Consider the following 18,872-nt stretch of genomic DNA (forward strand, 5'->3'; position numbering starts at 1 on the left):
TCCATATTTCATCAGGAACGCCGACCTTCATAGAGACCTTCAGGTGGAGACAGTCAAGGAAATGATTGTAAAAACAGCCATGAATGAATGAGTTAAGTAATTTATTCAATAAAACAATTGATTTGAAATTTATATGAGGATAAAAGTATCAAGATAAACTTCTCATTGCACAAGTCCCACGTTCATATTCCACATTTTTGTTATGCATGTATGTAACTATTGAGCGACAATAAAATTTATTCCTAGGTCGGCGTTCCTGATGAAATATGGAGCGTATATTATTTAATAAGCTTATGGAAAACATAACAATTCAATTCATAAATCATTGTACAATAGTATCCATTAATAATAATAATCATAATAATAATAGCTTTATTGGCATTCATGAAATGAACAAAAGCCTCTCAATTGAGGTAATTTTTGGTTGGCAGTTACAAAAAAAAAACATCTTGAAATAACAAAATTTACAATATATTGAATTTTATTTAGTAAATTTTACAAATTGTCCATGATTCTTTGCCGACAACAGCCAGGGATCGGAGAAGGTGGCAAAGAATCGTTGTATCCAAACAAGCTGAATTATCTTGTCTTATTTCATTAGGCAATTTAATAACTTTCTGACATAGAAATAGCTGATTATAGTAAATAGTAATAATTGTAGTAATTAGCAGTGAACAGTAGTACAGATTAGATACCAATATTAATAATTTATTCTTTCAGAGTTGCTTTTTAGAAATCAACATTATTTTATGAATAGGCAGACCATAATCAACAGCAAAGAGTATAACGCTAGCACGTGAACTTGCAACTGTTGATATGGGTGGAAAAGAAAAATAATCTTGAGCTAGATAGGTTAAGAATAATGTGGCTTAAAAATAATTTTAAATTTAGGTGGGCTACCTACAATGTTTTCAGTTGAGAAATATCAGACCAGAATAGACTAGAGATAGAGTGAGTAAACGAACAGTGGAGAGAGAAAGTAAAGTTTCTCCTTCTACAACTGCTTACCACTCCTACCCTTATGGTAGGTTGGAGGGGGGAGACTCCTCCCCTTCTCAACACACTAAGGGGCGAGGCCACACGAAGAGTTTTTTCATGCGTTTTCAGGCGAGTCGGCAGGGCAGGAAGCTCTCTGATTGGCTGATATGGTCTTGATCTAACACTAAGACGCCTGTAGTCTACTAGAAGCCGCGAGACTCAACTCATTTTTTTTAGAGTGTGGGTAAACGTTTGTCAGTTCGTTCTCAGCAGCGGTATGAATGCAGAGTGAGAGGGGAAGTGTGAGAGAGACATTCCACCACTATGTCCCTACAATACCAGCGACTTTTATCACCGTTTGAGGTTCATGTTATTATCTCGTAGCCTCTAACACATTCAAACCTATTTCACAGACACTAAAAAGGCAAATGCAGTACGGCTATGAATTTCAGCGATGCCATAATTGTGTACAATAGATACTTTTCAAACTCTTAAAAAATTTAACCACTTACATTTATAATTACACCCCAGATATTGGTAAATAAGTTTCAAGGTTTCAGATTCAACTTGATGGATGAAATAGAAAAATACTTACAGAATAATCTTCAAATTTCTATCAACTTCCTGTAATTCTAAATATAGAGATGAAAATTACTGAGATGTTGCAATTATTCAAATGCTAATGATTCAACTATTATATTATTAAACGAAAATCCATATTAAATGCTGTAATTCACCCCGAAGACTTCTGCTACAGCAAATATTGACAACAGAGTAAACAGCTAGATGGAAATTCGATGAGCGCTACTATTCAAAAATTATTTGTCAGCCCAGGAATCGAACCCAGTACCTCCTAATTGCCGGTCAGGAATGCTTACCCTTACACCAAACTGACAATCTCTGGATAGCAGCGCTCATATTATACGAAGCCATAGTGGCCAGTCAGTCTACAGATGAAAATTACTGAGATGTTGCAATTATTCAAATGCTAATGATTCAACAATCCTAATATATTAAGCGAGCAATTTCTGTATATCTCTTTATATTTTTATACCTAGTTATTTTTATATCTGGTTATCTAGTTATTCATGTTCAACGGAACTCGAAAACGGCTCTAAAGATTTTTACGAAATTTGGAACACAGTAGGTTTATGATATAAAAATTCGATTGCACTAGGTTTCATCCTTGGGAAAACTCGATGAACGACATTAAAAGGATAATTCATCCTTGGCTAAAACTTTCGTCGTCTGTGGATAGTAAAAAGTGAGCGAGTGATTCTGTGGAAAATCAAAATATCGCATCCCCGTAGTTCATAAGCTGACGTATAGCCAGCTGTAAAATATAAACACGATCATTTTAGAGAATTGTATTCTGTTCATCAATAAATAGAAATAACGAGCGAAGCTCGGTGCCCCGATATTTTTATTATTAAACGAAAATCCAAATTAAATGCTGTAATTCACCCCGAAGACTAGTTATTGATAATTTTCAAGTGATTAATTTCATTCTCATTATTAATATGCGTCTTCGGGGTGAATTACAGCATTTTTTTCAAATTCAAATTCATTTATTTGTCATAGAATAATACAGATTGATAAAATAAATATTCTAACTTACAAAATGGCACTACCGGCAAAGAAAACTTGTGCGCCGGCAGTGAGTTCGAACAACTGGGTACAGCAAACATGTCAATAGAAAGAAAAAGAGCTTTTTCAAACCACTAGAATAACTAAAATTATTGAAACCAGGTCACATCTCAATACTTACAAACGATAAGATAAAGTAATTTGGATTTTTGTTTAATGATAAAATTGGTAATTCTAAATATAAAGTCTATAGAAATGCGGATTCTATAGTGGGATTCACGTTATAAAGTCAGCACCAGATTGAGGCTGTTTGGTACACCTTTTTATTTTTATTTAAATTGGATAATCTTTTTCAATATAATTGTTAAGATCATTATAAAGGTGCGTACAGATATACGCGCCGCGAACATGAGCAATTCACTTTTAATCAGCTGATTATATCTGTATTTTTACAGAAACGGTGAGTTACAGATATAAAAAGCTTGGCATCAGCTGATTAAAAGTGAATTGCTCATGTTCGCGGCGCGTAAATCTGTACGCACCTCATGAGTGAGAAAAAGTGGCAACTGAAATTTTTAAGTGGTTTAATAAGCGAATTATGGGTTGTTGAAGTGCTAACTCCGTTTTCTTTCCAGATCATAAACGGTTTCGAATTTTCGATTGGAGTTTTTTTTAATACATTCAGTATATCATTGGCTTTCTTCTAATATGCGTTTTCCGCGATTAATGCAAAAATAAACAAGTTATCGAATTTACAAAAAAATTTACTTTTTTTATTTATGAACGATATGGGGAATAAAATGTTTTTGTTTGGAAAGATACATTTTACGAATTTTTAAGAGAAGTTCTAATAATATAGTCGAAACCGTTTATGATCTGGAAAGAAAACGGAGTTTAGCACTTCAACAACCCATAACTCGCTTATTAGACCACTTGAAAATTATAGTTGCCACTTTTTCTCACTCTTATAATGATCTTAACAATTATATTGAAAAATATTATCAAATTTAAATAATGAAAAAGTGTACTGAACAGCCTTAACATTGATTTGCTTACTTGTCAAACATTAGACAAAGCGAACGACTCCATCCTTTACTAGCTCCACACCGCTGCCAAATTGCTTTCAGACTACTTAGAAATACGATGATCAACTACCAAAATACGAAAATGTATTATTAAATCAAGATAGAATATATTTCGTCACTGCAATGTAATTATATTCGATATTATTAATTTTATATTATTGATATTAGATCAGATATACCAAGATGATTGAATAACAGCTGTCTAGAATGGACGGCGGTGGTAACAGAGAATCGGCAACTTTGCCAGCCTATCATTTCCACTGACAAGAATCACATCCGGCGCCGTAACCGGGGGAACAGCCGTCCGGCAGTACGCCATCTCGTGTATTCCTGGGCTAAGGGGGGTCCGGCGATGACAGTTCCCCCCCCCCCAAAGTGACCCACCAACTGCGGGTAATTATCAACTGCGAGCAAATGATTGACACTTGGACATATAATATTATAAGGGCCGTTTGCACAGTGACAGGTTGAGCTAAATTTCATTTTTAACTGGATTAAATCCGTTTCAAGTCTCGTTTGTTATAATGTGTTTCATTTTGAGTTCAATGGAAAGAGGAGCATTACGATAAAGCCAATGGAAAGAGTTTGATAATTGCATTGAGTTTTCGAGACGAGGGATTTGGATGTTAATATTTAATCTATTTCTGGTAGGATAATAATGCTGAATTTCTGTAAATAGAGAATTGTTTCTTTTAAAAAATTAAAAGGTTTTTAATGAAGAGCTGTTTAATATTCAAAACTGGAAATTCGAGGAACAACGAATGAGTAGGGTATCTGTTATTTTTCAAAAGAAGCGTTTTAATGAGTGATCTTTGTGAAACTGCAAGGGGCTGCAATACATTGGATGAGGCACCCCCCCACGCCAAGATGCCATATTCGAGCAGGGACTGAACAGGACTTGCCCTAGCTGACCAAATGCGAAGTTCAGCTGCCTAAGGTACTGCACATGAGCGGATTAAGAGCTTATAACTCTCTTCCTATTGAAATAGAATGTATTGAGAGCTCAGAAAGTTTAGAGGGAAGCTTCAACTGTTGGCGCGTTTAGGATTTTTTTGCAAGGCATACTTTTTAACTCCTTTGTATGTTCTGATTTTCATCTTTTTTTCTCTCTTTTATAATTACTTTTTTGAGTACTGAACTATATACTACTATATATTATATATTACTAATTATTCAATACTTTTGACGTGTCATTTACTATATATTTTAAACCTGCATAATATTGTATTTTAAAGATGTGGATTTTGTAAGGAAAGGTAGTTCTTTGATTCAAACAGTTTCTTTCTAGTTTTTTTTTTAATATATAAATATATATATTTATTTATTTAACATCGGGAGTGGTTGTAACCGGACTTTTGAAGATCAGGCCAAGGGACAATTTCAAAGTAAAGTTAAATACATTGTATATTCTTTTTTTCCAGACCAATAATTTCTGAATAAAAATTTGTTTTTATTTCAAAAACCTGAACGACCCCACAGATCAGCAACCGAGTCGCCCTTATTTTTGATTATTATAGGTTAATCAGAAATCTTGATTGTTTGTTATAGTAAATTTCATAACATTTTTCAAAAATGTATTTCCTTTTAGAACTAGTAATCTTGATTGTTTTAAATGAAAATATATGATTGAGATTCATAAATTGTTCATTTTTGATTTCATCATTACACCCACCTGGTTTTTAGTTTTTCTTTTCTTTATATCAATTACATATTTCCACCGTCACATATTTGGTGAAGCCACCTAGCTTACATGGTTGGTAAAGGTTCTCTCCTCATTTGGTTACATAATTTAACACAAGGAGAAGCTATTACAAGATTCTTCTTGTAAAATGACTTGAAGTATTAATTTAGGATGGAAATAAACTGATAGTTAGACCTGGTAATGGTAACAGTAATATTCAATTTACAAAAAAAAAATAATTGAATGGATATGAAAGAGTTAGGAAGAGTAGGAATAGAGCAGAGGAAAGATGGTAGGTGACAGGAATAGATAAGGGAAGGGAGGTGGATGAGTTTACAATGGAGGAAATAATGGAGTGGACTAGAGCAAGTATTAGAAGACAAAGAAGGACGAAATTGAAATAAGAAGAAAGTGGAACAAGTAAGTAAAATTGAAAGAAGAAAAGTTGATGTGTCAATACTCATTTCTCATTGAAAGAGCTGAAGAATGTAGTTGGAACAAAAACACTATTGAATGTCTTCCATGGTTATGTAATGTCAATAATTCAATACATTATAATGTTCTGAGGGAGTAGGAAGAATAATCTTAATTCTGTCTTTAAAAAACAAGAAAGCCCTCAGAATTGTCGACAACTTGATGCCTTATGAATCCTGTAAAAACTCTTTCAGAAGACTTGGAATTTTGATAGTTCCTGCGTTGTACTTCCTCGAAATTGCAAGTATGGCAAAGAAAAACGAGAAGATATTGAGAGAGAGTCATATCAATCATAGTTACAATACTAGAAACCAGATAGTTCATCTTCAGTACCCGCAACACAGAACAGCAAGCTCAGAGAAAGGGCCACATTATAGCGGATTAAGAGCTTATAACTCTCTTCCTATTGAAATAAAATGTATTGAGAGCTCAGAAAGGTTCAAGAATGCAATAAAAGCTAAATTGAACGATGCATCTTCGTACAGTTTAGAGGAAAGCTTCAACTGTTGGCGCGTGTAGGCATTTTTTTTGCATGTATATTTTTTTAACTCGTTTGTATGTTCTGATTTTCTTCTTTTCTTTTCTCTCTTTTATAATTACTTTTTTGAGTACTGTACTCAATACTTTTGACGTGTCATTAACTACCTAGCTTTGCTTGATACTGTAGTGTTATATGGCGAAAATTAAACTAACTAACATACCACTATATTATTTTGACAACATCAACGTCATTTTCTTTCAATTATGGAGAAATACCACTACATCTCTTACCATACAATCAAATTGAATAAGGAAAACAACGTGGTGGAGGGGGGAGAAGAAAAAAGATAATAATAAATGACCATAAAAGTTGTTTCGAAAATACTAACTAACCTGAAGTATGCTTTAACGAATATCGGTATGTTTCCAGTTGAAATCTGAGTTCCTTTCTTTCCAGATGAGTTTTGGATGCCCACTCCTCACCACTGAAAAACTTCTCAATGTCAAGTGTGACACAGAGGTCACGAGGCGGGTCCGCATTGATCGTGTCTTCACTGCTCTCAGTTGAGAAATATGGGTTTGCACTGGTACTAGCGCCTTCAATCACTCTGTTCACATTTTTGGCCAATCTGGCTATTCTTGCACGGTTTTCTTCCTTTCTCTTTTTGTAATCTTCAATGAAGTATGGAACTTCAGGTTGACGGCCTACAATAAAGCATAAATATCATCAAAAACAGTAGAATAGAACATGGCCAACTAAGATTGTTCAGCATATTACATACAATACATCACTAGCACTATAAGAGAAAGCAATCTATCATCAAGTTGGTTAAAAAACAAAATATATGACATAATATACACTTTGTTTTGGTGGTTATAGATTTATTAAAGATTTTCATTGGCTCAAAAAATTAATTTTGGCTGATATTGTAGTTTTGTAGTATTGTATTGGCTGAAAATGTTTCATTTTTAAAAAAAGATTGACATTTTAATTCAATAGGAAAGACAATCAAGTGAACAATTTCAGGCAGGTGAGTATGAGAAAATTAACTTCAAATTGATAGAAATAGGAACATGTCGAAAGAAATATAGGCCAATAACACGTCTCTATAAATCAATCAATAGATTTCTATTTTACATAAAATATCCTCAGTAATAACACATTTTGGTGTTCAGTGGCCTGTTTCAAGAAATTTCTCAACACCATGAAATATTATAAAGGTACAGTATTGTATGCTTCCAAACTAAAAAAAATGACTAATATAAAAAAGAATACAATGAATGTAAGAAAAACATCACATAATATAATAATTATAGTTAAAAACCACAGACTTTTGATTGTTTTAAAAAACATCAATTACAAAAATTGAGGAAATAATTTCAATAGATATGATTTGAAATGTTTGTCATGACCCTAAGGAGTTCAATAAAGTTAAAAGAGTAATAACAGTAAATTAGAGCGTTTATTAACCAAAAGGCTTTCAAGACGTGAAATCACAAAACGCTGTTGTTACACTGAACAGTTACACTAATGCCATTAAAACCTCAACCATAAATCACGCTTATATTGAAACAATCTACTAGAAACGCACAGTCCATTCTGTATGTACAATAATATTAGTTTAACTACATGCGTGCAAACAACATACAATATGTTTTTTTATTAATAAGTTGCAACCAAAAAGAATTACATGCCAAGTGCAGTGTTTTGTTCTAAAATATAATTCTCATATCAAATAACACAACATTACAAACTCAACACATGCAACCTGAAATCTTTGATGAATCCATAATAATCTCTTGAATGAGCTATTCATATAAACACATCATTCAAATAATTAGTGAGTAATCTCAAGTACAATAATGAAAAAATAACAAGACATCATTCAAATAATTAGTGAGAAAACTCAAGTACAATAATGAAAAAAAATACAAAATAACAAGACAATAAGAAGTATAAAAGTGATATGTGTATAATGTATTTGATGCGTGTAGATCTGCACACAGATTAACAACAATAAGCTAAATACAGCTACAGAAATACAATAGGAAATACTCTATCCATTTATATACAAATTTGAGGAACATTAGAAATGTCAAAGGTGCAAGAGTGCTATTATAGCCGCACATTAGTGCCCTTATTAATATTCATTTCGCATGTATAGATTGCAACTTTTATCACAAGAAAATTATTTTCATGGCAGTTTTATGTTTAAACAGAAACTTTCAGTTCTGGGCATGCTAAAAAGATATTCTTTTTTCAAAATATCATCAGGAGCCATCTTGATGTACGGCTACTATAGTACGAGTTCAAATTCAAAATAAAAATAGTCTATTTAACCCTACAGAGACACACTTACTTTATGCTAACACAGTAGACACACTGGGGTGTTTAACACCCCAATATAATTTTGCATTTTTCTTTGAAAAATATGAAAAAACAAGTACTTAGACCATACTTCATCATTTCTTAATCATTTTTGTTCCAAGTGCATACAGAAATCAAAAGTAAAGCACTGCTTATTAATATTTATACTAATTTCAGAAGTACGTATGTTCCGCCTAAGTGTTGGAGCTCCTAATCCGGTTTGAACGAATGGCTTGATCATTGCCAATGACAACTTCATCAAAAACTCACGTCTCTTCATTTTATTGCTTTGAATCTCAAGTTGTAGAGAATCATAGCATTCATTCCAATCTGATCCATCATCCCATACCACATTCGTAGTGACAATACAAGTAAATCTTTGTAATAAAAGTGTTTGATAAAAGTGCTACGTAAAAGACACTCTGGGGTGTTAGACACCCCAAACGAAGAACAAGATGAGCTGGTGACCTTGTAGAATGCTATTACTGACTGGAAGTGGTGGAGAGTAGTTAACAATACTACAAACCTAATTTAGACTGGGCATAAATTCCCATCTGTTTGATATTGTCAACTGTAGAACAGAAAAAAATCCCTGGGGTGTAAAACACCCCAGTGTGTCTCTTTAGGGTTAAAACATCGAATAATGACAAACAACGTCAAACATTACAAAATGCCAATAACAGTGCATTATATAAATCTGAATACAACAAGAATGGAAACAAAACATAATGTTTTATAGCTTGTTTATCCAAGAGTAATGTTCAAAAGCAGAAATTGAAAAAAGAATACTTGATATAATGATTTACCATGCCATGGTGGTTTATCAGAACGAGAAAAAAGAAGACTATAAGGCCAGTTTCAGAGCTCGCACGACAGTGATAGTCGCGTAGGCCTACCTTATGTGAGAATTAGGCTCAGGTCGAGAAGAGACTCGACTCTAGTCGAGAGCATGTGTTTTCAAATGGTGACAGTCGCGGAGACTATAGTGAGGTCCACGTTATAATGACAGTATTTGATCAACTTCGGTTTTGCTATCCTTGTCTATCATTCGACAAAGCCGGTGGTACTATCCTTTTCTAGGTCCACAACGATGACAATTATGTTTTTGACGGTGAAGAAATATAATTAATTAATGCAGAGAATTGGCATCGCTATTCTTCTATCTTTATCCACTGCCATTATAACGTGGACCACACTATAGAGTCGACTGGTCTGAGTGTCACCATTTGGAAACACGTGCTCTCGACTAGAGTAGAGTCGCGAGTTGAGCCTTACAGTAGCCGCACGATCAGCTTTGTACGGATTTGCAGTAGCCAGACAAGTGCGACTGACAGACGGTCGAGCTCTGTGACAGGCCTAAGTACCGTATATACAAAGCGAACTATTCACAGATTTTTCTGAAGATTTTGAAGGGATTCTTCTCAATTACAGAACAAAACAATAAGGTACAACCTAACTTGAGTGTACAAGATAAAAGGAAAATTAATACAAAGCCTATATACCGGTATTGGTTGGAACATTTCTGAAGAGGTGACTTATTAAACAGTGCATTACACATAAGAGTGAGCCAATGTATACGTTATCCATTCCCTGCTTACAATCTAGCAACACACCAAATCCCCCAAAGCTGAATTTATCAGTTTGAAATTATACATACAGCTCCATTGCTGCTAAGGCTTCCTTAAATATTGCGATGTTGAAACTGGAATGTCTCAACTGATGTGAAATCCACGGGCATCATGGAACACCAAATGAGGAATTCTTAAAAGTATCCACGGTTGTACGCGGATTTCAGCTGAGAATTAACATACGACATTTTATTTAAGAACCTTACTAGGCAAGAATAAAATTCTTAGGTTCAATTCAAGTTACTAGGTCTCAAAAACATAATAAAATCTTTCCAGGAAACTTTACTTGAATATGATAAACAACAATCAGCGATAATATAACTGCAAATTCAGATAACGAAAATTCTTGTAGAAGTGCATAACGCAGATTAAAATAGTTTTCAATAGTAAATCTTTGTAAAGTGAAAAATTGGATCAAAACACAGTTAATACATAGTGACTGTTAGCCATTTAGGTTAACAAATTTCTAGGTTCAACAGTCATAATGCTAAAAATATTGAATACCATCTTTTCTTATTAAGGCTAGCCTACTGGAATTATTGAAACACAATAAGTTATCAAGTACCCTTTTTAAATTATCAAAGCACAACAAACTAGTTTCAACTCTTCCCAAGAGCCAAGACTGAATTTACTATTGAATTGCATAGTAGTACTGTCAGGGCCTACCAGTTAAGTTACCGTATTAAATAAAATTAATTTCCTCTTCTCATTTGAAATATTATTATACATAATGTAACCACAAATAACTATTATCCGACTGCAAATTCATCAATAAATTTTCGAAATAATATTAAAAATGTTTTCTTGTTGCCAAGCTGGGTTAGGTACCGGTTTATGAACATAATAGCTAAATAACTTGGCTGTTTTAATTGATATTAAACCAGAGATTAAAAATAAATTAAGTGAATGTATGTTTATCAACCATTTGAAAGTATAATCACAATAAATATAAATGATAAAAATAACAATATTTACCTGAAAATTCCATTATCTTGTTTACTTTATGTCAGTCAGATGTCAGTTTGTCGCAGATGCACATAACATAGGAGGAAAACAGATGTTACCAACCTTGCCATGGCAACGATTACTCAAAACTCAAACTCAATTAGATTGATAGTTATTTTTAAATTTGAATTCTTTTTTTTTGTTATGATAGATTAATGATTGCAATAAACAAAAATTGATAGAACAAGATTCTATTTTCTAACAAGCTGTAAGAGGCATCATCAGCTTAAGCTCTCAGCTCATGAAAGAAAAAGTGATTCAATTACTTCTACGTTATGAAGTTCGATCGTTGATCCGTGTTCTTGAAAGTATGCCTACATAGAATCATAGAGTAAAGATACTGTTGTCTCTGATGGAGATTACCGTATCTGTAAATCGTACGGTCTGTCTCTTCATACCCCCAAGGTAAATTATATGCTTTCTATGGCAAACCGCTTAAAAAAGATTTGAATGAGGTCAGGCCAGGTTGAGTTTCAGAGGATGGATTCAAAAGGTTGGGTTTCAAAAGGTTTGAGATTCAAAAGGTTCAGATCTAGCTCATAATGGTACTGTTAGCAATGAAATATTGATATTTGGTTTCAACTACTCTCGAATCTAGCAATTTACAATAATATTTACAATTCCGATTTGTTCAGACTGCATAGGCTGTTGAAAAGTTTTTTTTCAACTTGATACTTGAGGTCGTTGCCAAGGACTGGAACTTCCAGTTAGGCAGTGTCTGAATTCTCTGACTACAGTAAAATAACCTGCATTGCTATTCGTTATGTGGAGTTGCTTGACTCCCAAAAAGAGGTTCCTCATAGTCATGAAAATCCTTTTCCAGGAGTTTATTTTCCACTGAGGTATAGAACCAAGAGACCCGTGTTTCCTATATTTTCCAAGGAAGGCTGCTGAAAAATCTTATTCCCTGGGATGAAAAGCTATTGTAGTTCACAGCCAGTCTAGTGGCATGTCTTGTATTGTGGCTGTATTCATATACCACACCTTTTTTGAAATAGCTCCAGATACCTTTTGATATCAGCGAGCACAACACATAATTATTGACTGTACACCGTGAGTATCCCAAGATTCCTAAATAGTGGCCTGCAGTGATCTCTGAAGCTGGGAAATGTCAGTATCCTCAGAGCCTTCTCCTGCAGTAGCAGCACATCGTGGACAGCTGGTGCATGACTACACATGAGCAGGTCATAGATGATGTAGATGCAGGCCTGTGAAACAGCGAGTGTTAGTCCATGACAAGACTGCTCCGATCCACCACATATCTCAGTTTTCGGAGGGATTACAACACTCTGGACAATATCCTGCATACTTGGTTCACATGATGATTCCAGCTCAATCTCTCATCCATCCAGAATCCTAACAGCTTCACTGGATTTGATGCAACTGGTTGTCTTTCAATGAGCAAACCAGGATTTTTGCTTTATTCTCATTTGTTTTGAGCTTTTTTTTCAAGAAAACACAACTTAGCTCCTTCTATGAGTCTGGTGGACCCTTCCTTTACAGTGACACCTCTGGAAATCAAGGTGGTGTCATCGGCAAAGAGGCTTGGGAATTCATTAATGAGCAATATGAACAACAGGGGGCCCAAAACCGAGCCCTGTGTTACTCCATGCTCAACACCTTTCAGTCTTGAGCTAGGACCTCTCAGCTGGACCACTTGTTTTCTATTCTCCAGATAGGATGTCACTATCCTAAGTACCATGCCACCTAGACCATATCTCTACAGTTGTTCAAGTACTTTGAAGTCACCTTCAATCTGCCTGCTCAAAACGAAGGACAAGAATTTTTCAAGAAGCAGTGTGAATTCCTCAAAGTCTGAATTTGGTGGATGGTACACAGACACAACAATACTATGATAATCCACCAGCTCCACCGCTACAAGCCCCAATGTGCACTCCTTGCAATAATTAGCAACATCTACTATCTCATATTGCATTTTCTTGTTCTTGTAAATTGCAGCAACCTCATTCTTGTGTAGATTCCTGCAGTAGATGCTGGCGAGGCTGAGTGTGCCGATATTTCCATAGAAGTTTGACTCCTCCTATTTCAACCAGTGCTCTGTGATGCACATAATGCTGGGCTCCATTTCGTCTACAAAGAGGTCAAGCACATTGAGTTTTGTTCTGAGGCACTGAATGCTCAAAACTATCATGTTTACATCCTCTGAATATCTTTGCTTGTTTTTGGATGGTGTCACTATTTCAGAGTCCCCCTTGCCTCTTCTTGAATGGAAAAAGCCTGAGTGTTACATACTTCAGCAATTGTTTGCTGCCAAGGATTGCATCTTCTTTGTGGAGCTTAACTACTAGCTTAAAGCTGCAGTATGACTGACTTTTAGTGTACAACTGTTCCAGTAAAAATCAAAATCCTGGAAGGTTTTTTGTTAGAAAATAATTTACATCCTTATCTGTTGTTCCCTTTTTTATTTTACCTATGTGAAACCATGCTCTCTTCCCACCCAATAGAGTGCAGCTCTGTACTTCACCAAAACTGGGTGAATTTGTTCCAATAAAAATATATTTGTCCATGGAACTTTTCTTGTTAGTTTTTACTGCATTGGCAAAGTTCAATTTATTTTATTTTTTATCATGCTGAATAGACCTTTTTTTGTTACTATCTTTGCCATTATTATCTTTGCTTGATGAGTTGCTAAGGCTTTGTTTGCCTGAGTCATCTTGAGTAACATAAATTTCAGTAGGTCTACAATATTACTTAAAATAGCAAACTTTAAAAATTAGGAATAGGAATTTACAGAAATAATATGGAAAATACAGGGAATATCAATATTTTATTCATAAATAATGTAATTATTTGCAATTTTGTATGATATGACATATTAGAATTCAATAGTACTCATTTTTTGATTGAATAAAATGATAATTTATTGATTATGATATTAAATGAAATTTTATATCGAAATGAAATAATATCATAATATAATTATCAATAAAATGACATTACTTTTTTAGAAGTTGCACATAAACGAATACAGTGTTGTAACTGTTCGCTGCCAGCTCCAGTCACAGTGCGCGGTAACCGTCATCACAAAGAACATTAAACGGTGTACACACGTACGTTTGCCTCGGGTGAGCATACGTGTATGGGCTTGCATTCGCACGTGTGGACACTGTTCGCTGAGGCATGTGGGCGAACCGGAACCCTGTCGGTATTTTGGCGTGCTCAAAGGCGCCTCGGGCGAGCATTGAATGTACGTGTGGACGCGATTTTGCCATACGGGTGAGGCAAAACGTAAACATTGAAGGCGTCATAACCTAATTCCAATGAATTAGTTAATGAATGACAAATCAAATTGTGATCCAATAACTAATTGTAAATTGTAGGATTTTTGTAATTTTGTAGGATATGTGGATTGTCAAATATTTAAATAGAAACATGCATGGAATATATAATTTGTATTATGATTAACAAATTTAGAACTGCATAATTTAAGTGAAAAAAGCTTCTCTAAAGGGTTCCTACAAGAAAGTATAGCTCAAATATTATTTTACTGTGGCTATCAAATCATCTTGTGTTTGTTTCATGTTATCAATCAGAGTTGTTAATTAAAATTGTAATCTTCAATATGATATTATACGTTTTAGATAGCTAGGCTATCTATAGAGAGATTTATTCAAACTTTGAACTAGTATTCCCTTAAAGGTAAATCTTGAAGCTAATCTTTTGGAGAATCTTGTTTTGTCATGTGTATGAGCAGAGTTAGTTTAAAATGGGCAGCAATTTAGTATTTGATTCAATTTATGGCTAATTTCCTTAAAGAAGACTGTCAATTTTGTGAGACAGTGTTAAGTGCTTTGATTAGGTCATCAAAACTTCTGGAATTATTGTAGAAATTTTCTTTTTTGAGATTCAGAATAGATATTGGAAACCAACAAATGAATCGCCTAATGTCAAGAATCTCAAAGTTAGAGCCAATCGTTCTTGTGGAGTTATTGATTCCCTCATGATGATATCATTATTGTTTAGATAACTAGTTGAATTAGATTCAGTATATTAACAAGATAATGTTTTGACAACCTAATAAGTTTGAACTGTCAATCTTATGTCATGTAGCAATTTATTTCCTTACTTCAACCTACAATCGTTCAACCCACCAACATCGTTTGTCAAGTTTTATTTTTGATTTTATTATATAAGTCATTGAAATAAAATGATACTGCTGCAATTTGTGATAACTATCTTCAATGATGGAATGACGCCATTGTTGTCATGTGGAAAATCTACATCTACCATGTCTTCGTGTCGTCTGCAAATCAGATAGCTTTTTGAATGCCGAGGCATACGTGGATCGCGTCCACAAGGACGTACAGTGAATGTTGAGGCATATGTACATACGATTGTTCGCGCGAATCTGTACGGACGTGTGTACAAGGCTTTACATTAAAAGAACTGACTGATGAATGGAACAGGGAAAAACCGTTTCTTACACATGCGCATCACGATGCTGTGTGAGACAGAGAGAGGCTTGTGTCCACGAAGCCACTACGTTGATACATAGACTGCCAAAAATATAGAGTGGTCATTCAAAATGCGCACTAAAACTAGAGTAAGAAAATTATTTAAACAATTTCTATAGAAACTTGAGTGGAATTTTATTTTCCAGTACATTTTTTAAATCGTTGAAGTTTTTTCTTTCAGTTGATAACTATTACGATGAAATGTTCCATAATAATATGAAGCTCAAACCAAACTCTTACCTGTCTATAATTATAGCGCTATCTATAATATTTGGCGGCGCATCGTTACGTTTCTGAAAGTTCTGATTTCAAGCCGGTGAAGTTGATTTTTATAGAACATAATAAGTTTTATTGATTAATTAAAGAAGTGTCAATATGGGAAAAGCAGAACTCAAAAATCATCCAAAAAGTTTTGTTTAGTGTTTCAAGTGAAAGTTGATATTAATATCGCATTCGATTGTTGCCATACAGCTACCCAATCATCCTATAAACGCGATTGTTTCATCTCAGCCGACTATCAATATCAGAGCACTGCGTTTTTGTGAAATTTATTAAATTTCTTCGATCAAAGTATATAAATTTCTTATAAAATGGACACTCCAGTTCCACTTCCGCAATCTAAGTCCACCGAATTGATGGCTGAACTTCCTACGGTGCTAGAAGAAAAATACTTTTTTGGTTCACCACTTGGTCTTGGAAAGTATGGAAGAGTCATGAAAGTTGGACTCGACAAGAAGGATTATAAAGCATTAGATTATGAATACTTTGCACTGAAATCATGTCGTGATGCACGTTTTGAAGGAACTATGACAAGTTTGGATTACCAAGAAATAAAAGCTTTGAGAGCATTGCAGAATGAGGAGAATATCGTCAAAATCATAGAGTTAGTAAAGAATAAAAAAGATGAATTCAAGGGAATCATTCTTGAAATGTGTAAAGCGAACTTGGCTAGAATTCTCCACAACATAGAAATCCAGTACGATGTGAGACATATAAAATGTATGGTGAAACAATTTATGACTGGGGTGGCAGCAATCCACCGTCGAGGAATGATGCATCGCGACCTGATGCCGTCCAACATTCTCATATCATGTGATGGAGTTATCAAAATTTGCGATTTTGTAACTACCGTTGTGGTTGCTGATCACCAGCATGACTTGGATCCCAACATTGGCAACATGTGGTATAGAAGTCCGGAGGTCCTTCTTGGATCTACAAAGTATGACGAGAAGATCGATCTGTGGAGTTCGGGCCTTATTTGTGTCGAGTTCTTTACAAGGCGAGGATTGTTCAAAGGTTACACTTTTCCTATTGATCAGATGGAAAAAATATCGGAGCTTTGTGGATTTCCCAGTAAAGAGATTTGGCCGGGAGCAGACACACTTCCAAACTACGACGAATTCCACGCCAAACTGGCTCACCATAATGAGAATACTCTGGAAGATTATTTGGCGACTACCACAATGATGCCAACATCCACAGAATTCATCTTTAAACTCTTGCAATTGGTACCAAAAGATCGAATGCCGGCTGAGGAGGCTCTTCAGCACCCATTCTTGGCAGCAGGTTATGCGCCAGCTGAATCTCTCCGAGAAATACTTCAGCAGTTTCGTTTTTGAAATATGGTAACATATTTTACCTTATCAATAAATATTATATATAAATATTAAGCCTACCTTATACCACAATTTACCTTACCGATAAACACAGTCATATTTCACCTCACTCAATTTTCTATCTAGCATAAGAAGAAAAGGACATTGATAGTCAATACCAAATAGCCTATTTTTCAAAAAACACACTTTGATGATCAGTCCCAGTTCTATGGCGAAACCTGCCACATCCTCAGCTGTTCTAATGGTTTTGCGTCTGGGTTATGAAACCTGGGTACTGATCATCTAAAGTGTTGAAATAGTTATTGTGCAACTAGTGCGCAAAGTGACAGTTTGCTGCACCGAAAGAAACGTTTACGTTTGGTTTCTTGAGTGCAGCAGAGGAACTTTGCGCACGTATTTCACATTAAGTTTTTCCTACAGTTACCATTGAATAGAAAAGTGGGTAATTATGGTAAAATTGCCTGAAATCCATCAAATAACTTAGTAGTGTTTGAATGGCGAGGCGGCTGTGTGGTGTGTGCTGTGGTGGCACTGTGCTGTTGCTGTCCTCGTTATAATATATAATAGTAATAATTAGCGCGTTGTGCTTGGTTGCACCTCTGCTCACTATAGCAGCCACAGCAGTCACTGTTACCAACTTCATTTTGATTTTGCTGCACTGTTGCTCCATATAACCTACTAAGTATTTTGCGTTGCCATGTTGCAAATCTGGAGTGCAGAAAAATTTTTGCCGCCAAGAGCGGAAAAGTGATTCTTTGCGTTCTGTAATCATGTGCAGCAATGGCCACTTTTCAACGTAACTGTAGGAAAAAATTAAATAGATCTGTGGTTTGACAAAATATCGATCTAGTCTTTTCATTCAGTATATGTATAACTACCACGACATCACCCACACAACTACTCCGATGTAAAATTTTAATATAAAGAAAGAAAAAATGTGAGCATTAATTTGACCATTCATCTTTGAATTATTTCCAATAATTAATTTGTCTGTTGATAAATTTCATAAAAATCTTGATTAGATTTCTTGCATACTGCACTTTTCATCTGATTAAATTAACTGAAATTATAAAATCATAGAGATATAATGATAATGAGGGGATGTAAAAAAAATTGATTCAATTGCTACCGATCAATATTGAGACAAACAAGCAAATACCACCTTCGGATGATCATTATTTGTATCGCTTATAAAAAAAAAACTTGTAATTTTACCACATTATGATGACATCCTGATAGGAAAACAGTTGCATAATCTATTTTAAAATGTTTCCAGCTATTTCGTTAAATTTTAATTTACCGAAACTTCCATCTCTCTCTCCAATATGAATTACTTTTATACTATTGATCAAGATATAAAATACTTATTATTCTAAATGAGAGCCGCAAGTACTAAAATTCAAGAAGGATGTCACATGTCAGTGTGCACAAATCGCTATAAGTAATGTTGATTGTATTATATGTTTATGAATATTTAACACGAAATAACACTTTT

The 18,872-nt window shown here is 34.6% G+C and overlaps 1 protein-coding gene across 5 annotated transcripts in view; it reads right to left on the bottom strand.

Moving 5' to 3' along the window:
* LOC111064501 overlaps positions 1–18,872 on the bottom strand; it is a 69,886-nt gene that overhangs the window by 19,983 nt on the left and 31,031 nt on the right. For all 5 annotated transcript variants that reach the window (XM_039442314.1, XM_039442313.1, XM_039442312.1 and 2 more), the window contains one exon: positions 6,679–6,990. In XM_039442314.1, coding sequence (XP_039298248.1) covers positions 6,679–6,990 — 312 coding nt within the window. The remainder of the gene's footprint in view (positions 1–6,678; positions 6,991–18,872) is intronic.

The sequence above is a fragment of the Nilaparvata lugens genome, chromosome X (assembly GCF_014356525.2).
Source record: "Nilaparvata lugens isolate BPH chromosome X, ASM1435652v1, whole genome shotgun sequence".
Lineage (NCBI taxonomy): Eukaryota > Metazoa > Arthropoda > Insecta > Hemiptera > Delphacidae > Nilaparvata > Nilaparvata lugens.